Source organism: Numenius arquata, chromosome 11 (genome assembly GCF_964106895.1).
Source record: "Numenius arquata chromosome 11, bNumArq3.hap1.1, whole genome shotgun sequence".
Lineage (NCBI taxonomy): Eukaryota > Metazoa > Chordata > Aves > Charadriiformes > Scolopacidae > Numenius > Numenius arquata.
In genome coordinates, this window is record NC_133586.1 from 35,054,268 (window position 1) to 35,060,418 (window position 6,151).

A 6,151-nucleotide genomic window follows, 5' to 3' on the forward strand; every position below is an offset into this window, starting at 1 on the left:
AATCACGTTACTAATGGTAGTTTCCATAGGCTGTGCATGTATGTGGGATTTAACGAAAGAAGGGATGTTCATTCTTGCTCCAGACAGCTCGGTTCTTTCTTTTTCTGAATACTAAAGGAAGAACTTGGCCCTTTTAACTGTCTCAGAGTGAGAAGCCTTCAAAGCAACTTTGGTGGCAACTCCTGGGGAAGGCAGACACAGAGTCATTCCGGGTGAGGGAGACATCCCACCATCCAGGGATATTCCCCTTTCACAGCCTCTTCTCTGGGTGCAGTCAGCTCTGATGGATCTCTCTGAGATGGAGGAAACATGGATGCAGAGGGGGAGAAAGGAACCAGGTAGACATTAGGGCAGGAGGAATTATAGCACAGGGTGTATGCGTCCTGCTGGTGTGCAGCTCTTGCGAGCCCTGATGATGAGGGTTGTATTTACTAAAGGAAATTAGAGGATGAAAAGCTTCTTAATGCTCAGTAACAAGAGGTACTTTCTCACTGAGTTAAGCTCTCTGCATTCCCAGATGGCATTCGGTGTAATTTCATTGCCCTTTGTCTCTTCCTTTGCCCTGAGCACAGCTTTGTTCCTTCAGCTGAACCCAAGCAAGATTTCTTTTTTCATTGTACATTGTATTCAGGGCAGAGCAACCAAACTGCAGACCTGAGCATTTCTAATTCTCTGAATTTCTAGCCAGGGCTGTCCTCTAAGTATTAGCTTTGGTAGAGCAAGATGTACGTCTTGTCTTCAAACTAGCCTCAGAGGGTACTTGTGTCATTGTCATCTTTGTATTACTACATAAATTGTTATTGGAGGAAGTACCAGGCCTAACATGCTCCCCTTTAAATGGGGAAGAGTTGATGAACATATTCTACAGGGGGAAATGCTCTTCTACATTGGCCTGTCAGAGCTGGGTTGTGATGGGTCTTTTTGAAGAGGGGTCTTTTTTCCCAGGTTTCCTGTTGGAAAAAGTAGAGAGTATTGGCATAGTTAATCCAGGAAGTCTCTCCTTTTGATTATACTTTTTCAAAGTGTCTTATTTTCATTTTTTCAGGTGTAACATGATTTCTTTTGGGGGCAGAAATCACGACAAATTTCATTTCCATCTCCCTTGAATCCAACTGAGACTTCTTCCTCTTCAGCACTATGAGCAGGGACAAGGCTTCCCCGGGTTGGGAGCCCATGGGCTTCCATAAAGCTGGTCTGAAATATTTCTATTCAAGCTTGCAGGCAAGTGTGCTTTGATGGAGAGGAGGTGGAGCCCGTGTTTTCTTGGCCAGACTAGTGCAATTCATAGAACTGTACTTTTCTACCAGCTACCTTTTCAGCACATGAGGACTCTCTTACACATGTTCTCTGATGAGATCCAGCAGTAAGTGCTTCTCCCTCTGCAGCTGCCTTTTGCTTAATTGGCCCATCGTACAGCAGATTGGGCACCAAGGAGGAGGTTAATATGAGCAGTTATTCTAAAAGGTGGGTCGGGGCTTCAATGAACTGTTCATCACTGGAACAGCCTGTTAGCCCCAATCTTGCTACCTTTTTACACTTTATTCTAAAATATTCTAACTTAACAATGAATTTACAGATCTCTCCTGCTAGATACAGCCTCCACAGCTCTCTCTTTGCTGAGTTTTGAACTGGATGTGTTGGGTCAGATTTAACACCACCCATGCAGATTTACCTTCACTTTTTCTTTTTGTCTTAAAACAGCCACCAAAATTATAGCTCGGGATCTTCCAGCATTGCAGGTGGCATTGCCAGGGCTGTTTTAGCTTCTGTGAGTAATAGTCCCAATGTGCTGTGTGCGATGTAGGAATACATCTCACCAGGCAGTGCATCTTTCTGCAGGATTGATGAGGGTGAGAAGTCTTTTCCTGCACTGCAAGCAATTACAGTGGCCCCTTTGAGCCTGTGCAGGAGTTGCATATCATACAGGTTCTCAGAATTACAGCTGCTGCAATGACCGAAGGAGAGAAATAGAGCAAAATTTAGTGTGAACCAATATTAAGCAATCAGTATATCTTCACTGATATAAAATTACTAATATTACATAATATTATTATTGTTATAGTAATAATATATTGATGAATTCTGACATGAGGCCAGCTTGCTCTTCTATTGCTACTAATATGAACTAATATTGCTGTTCCTGACAAGCCTATCCACTATACTGTAGGAATTATCTCTGTATTTCACCACTTTCTACCATCACCAGTCTCCTAAACCTTACTTAAGGAAAACTTCAACCTGTACCTACTCTTCAGTTTCCTTGAACACCCATACAAGAAAATAAAGAGGATTGTGACATAACTGTAACAAAAGGGTGGATGAACCCTGAATGACTAGAAAGAGCTGAAAAATTTGTGGCTCTTCCTTGCTAGGGCAGTAAATGATAATGATTGCCTTCAGTATAGGTAGGTGCAGCCCTGATATTGGGATGGTGCATGTTTTGGAGGACGAGCATGTGCATAATTTGGTGGTAGCATGTCTGCAGCCGGGGGCATTAGCCAGGGCCGGCACACAGTCCCTGCCATGTCCTACCTTCTCTCAGTGGATGGGTTTTGATGTGACCAGGGAAAATTTGCAGCCTCAGGCATGGCTTCTGGTGCTATGATGGGAAAGTGGGATTCAGAAGCAAACAGATTGAGGTTGTGGGTAGGAAAAAGCCTCGTTGATCTCTGTCCCTCCTGTAAACCCATGCCTGACCTCTAACTTTTGCTGTAGGAACTTCCTTAGTGTGAGCTTTCACAGGCTCACAAGAACATTGCAGCCCCTTTCCCATGCTGGGAAACATCCTGCAAAATGTGTGCTGCTGGTGCCCAGTTCCAGCGAGCCAGAGCAAGGTGGGGAGCTGCCACTGCTGCTCCCTGCCCATGCTGCTGGCCATGCAACAGCTTTCAATGTTTCTCCTACCACTGTGCCCGCCCTCATCATCTCTGTAAGTAAGTTCATTTGATTAGGAACTCCAGTTTGCATGGTAACGCTGGAGCCCCAGGGATTATGATATTTTTTCATGCCAATCCAGAACACTGTGCGAGAGCAGCCTCGACAGGATGGGTTGCTGTAATTTAGGAGTTCATAGGAGTTTATAGCCTTTTATGCTGCATTTGCTGAATTACCAGCTGGGACCAAGAACCTTTGGGGAAGGGGAGAACAAGAGTGCATTTGGGACCCTTGCTCCATCTTTATGGAGGATACAGCTCAGCTAAAATCAAGGATCAGGGCCTCGGCCCAGACATCTGAATGGGGCCAGGAAACTTGCTGTTGAATGAACAATTTATGAGGGACCTGGAAGGGCTGGAGAGAAGGGAGCTACAGTGAAGAAACAGAATGGTGCAGCAAAGTAAGCTGCTTGGGAATGAGGAGAGGGGCAGTAATTGGGTCCAAAAAAGGGTATTGTGTCTGGAATCTCCAGCACCAGTTTCTGCTCTTGGACATGCTGCAGGATTTACATGCTGGCCTTTGTCGGTCCTTGGGGTATTCTCCTTCTACAGCTTTGGTAAATAGAGAAGGATTCCCTTTCTCCCGCCCTCCCTTCTGCAAGGCACAACTTAGCCTTGTCGCATCACCCAGAAGGCACAAAGGGATGTTTGCTACAAAGGCTTCATTCTTCCTACCTGCTCCCTCGCCTCTCCTATCAGAAAAGCGGGATCTCACCATAGCTGTAAGGCAGTTTATCTGCACAGATTAGACTCTGAATGTGGACTCTGGCTGCTGGTGGATCCTGCTGGGCCAGCAGATGATGCTGCTGGTTGAACAGCTGAGAGCATGGGAACACAAAGCCACTGAGAACACCAAATGCCTCAGCAAAATCCATACATTTGCAGGGGTTAAACACAGGAATGTGCACTCCCGAAGGTCTGTGGGGGGATGGAAATGATGTGAGAATTCAGGGCTATTGGATCTAGCATTCATTCAATTACCATGCTTAGTTAAGTACTGCACAGTGGAGTGAAGACTGCAGTCTGTTAGCATGGCTGTTACTATAAGTCATTTAATTATGAGGTTGCTCATATGCCATTTTAACATATGTAGAGTAACATTATCCCTCTTTTGTAGGTCACTATTCTCATAAGTCTGGCTCTTGCATTCCTTGCCTGCATAGTGTTTCTTGTGGTATACAAAGCCTTTACTTATGACCACAGTTGCCCAGATGGATTTGTTTATAAGGTAAGAAACTTCAGATGGATGAATTGCCTGAGATAATGATAGACTCTAATTGACTACATGGTTACAGTCTAGTCTGCTTTTTTGACCAGGCCAAACAGAACATTTGGCAAGAACGTGTTGAAATGGGAAAAGCGTTATGGGAAATGTGGACTTGCATCTGCCTCCATCAGCTACTGTTACTCTGTAATTGTTGGGATTAACATTTGGTGAACACTACAGACAGATGTTCAGGAACAATCCGTCATATTTGTGAATGGATTTATTGCAGCTGGAATCCTGCATTTGCTTCCCACACGTTCAAGTGACTGAGGTTTACTGGCATACGTTTTAGTGCAAAGCAGACTCCCAGAGTGCTGGCACATGTGTCCTTTGTGAAAGAAATCTGAATTTGCCCATCTAGTTAATTTTTAGGTGCTTTTGAGCCTCTACCAAGAACAAAACCATGTAACTTAATCGCTAAAACTCTGCTGTCCAGTGAGTTTGTCTTGAATGTTCACAGAGGACTATTTGTCTGGTCTGTTGAGATCTTTAAGAAAAAAAAATTTTTGCGAAATAGTTCACCGACTTCTTACTGTGAATAAACTCATAAACTCACAGGAGTATTGACCACACTGCGGATAGTCTGTGGGCTGGAAAATAAAGTAAGGATGTTGGTGTATTAGTCATTGTGAATTATTCTCTTAGGTTATATAAAAATGAAGTTAGGACGGAGCCATGAATTTCAGAATCAGATCCAGAGCTGAACGTCTGAAAAGATTAAAGGTTTTGGACTCAGATTTCAGCTAGTCACATTAAACTGGGAGTTGGGGTATCTCATAATTTAATAATTATACCTGGGGCCCCTTGTGTCCTTTGTCGGTGATAATCCAAAGAATACCAACCAGTTTGACATTTGTTACCATTTGATTGCTCTTTTACAGCTGTTGCAACATGAATTGTTTTATCTGTGCAGTTCTTAGAACACAAGTATCTGCCCTGGCACAGCGGGGATGCCTGGGCAGTGTCTGCACGGACAAGGAGCTCTGAGAAGGGCCGGCCACTTGGGCTACCCTTCCTTCCATCCCCAACCAAGGTGGTCATCCTGGAGGTCAGAGATAACAGTGTAACAGGCAGCACGTAAGCAGATTACTCTGCCTCTGCCTGTCCTCTGCGTGTCTGAGGATTAATTCTGGACTTCACTCTACAGAGCTTTCAGTCCAGCACGTTTCCAGGAGCTGCTCAGCCAGCCCTGCCAGGACTCCACCAAGGGGCCTGGTCTCTGTGCACACCAGTAACGTACCAAACCAGTCAGACCTTCATTTTACAGTCCCCATTTCCCATCCATGGATGAAATCAGCCTGCAACGAGGGTTGCCAATAGCAACAAGTTTCGAAGGCTGCTGCCCGACTCTAAACTTTGTGCATTCCCACGGCGCTGAAAGGCAGTCAGGGCTGCGCAGCAGATGCTCTCACTGCAGCAAGTCTGAGTCAAATGTCATCCATGCAAACAGCTAACCCTGAGATTTTTAAAGCGAGAGCCTGAGGTTGAGGGGACCACTCTTTACCTCTCTTGCTTTCTTCCCCTTTCCAGCACAAGCGGTGCATCCCGGCCTCGCTGGATGCGTACTACTCCGCACAGGATTCCAACTCCCGGGGCAGGTTCTACACTGTCATCAGCCACTACAGCATGGCCAAGCAGACCAGTTCCCGGGCCGTATCGCCCTGGATGTCTTCAGGATCGGTAAATCATGAAGCCAAGGCTGCCAAGACAGAAGGTCATTAAAGTTAACGAGTGATGATGGGCAAAGTAGGAGGGTGGGGGGACAACACCATGTTGATACTGCATTGCTCTAGCTGAGGGTGCTGTGCTAACAGCACGACAGGAATAAATAAAACCCAAGTGCAGGAGTCATCTTAATGGATATTTCTTTTCGTGCATTGTTCTTGTTGATTTGTAACCGAGTTGAGCTCTTGTACAAAGGCATGTTTGATGTTGACTGTATCTTACGATG

General features: G+C 45.2%; 1 protein-coding gene across 2 annotated transcripts in view; it reads left to right on the forward strand.

The window, feature by feature from the left end:
* The window catches only part of NSG2 (neuronal vesicle trafficking associated 2), a 35,686-nt gene extending 29,764 nt beyond the window's left edge, over window positions 1–5,922 (forward strand). For both annotated transcript variants that reach the window (XM_074156340.1, XM_074156341.1), the window contains exons 3-4: window positions 4,051–4,161; window positions 5,731–5,922. In XM_074156340.1, coding sequence (XP_074012441.1) covers window positions 4,051–4,161; window positions 5,731–5,922 — 303 coding nt within the window. The remainder of the gene's footprint in view (window positions 1–4,050; window positions 4,162–5,730) is intronic.
* Window positions 5,923–6,151: the final 229 nt, after the last annotated feature.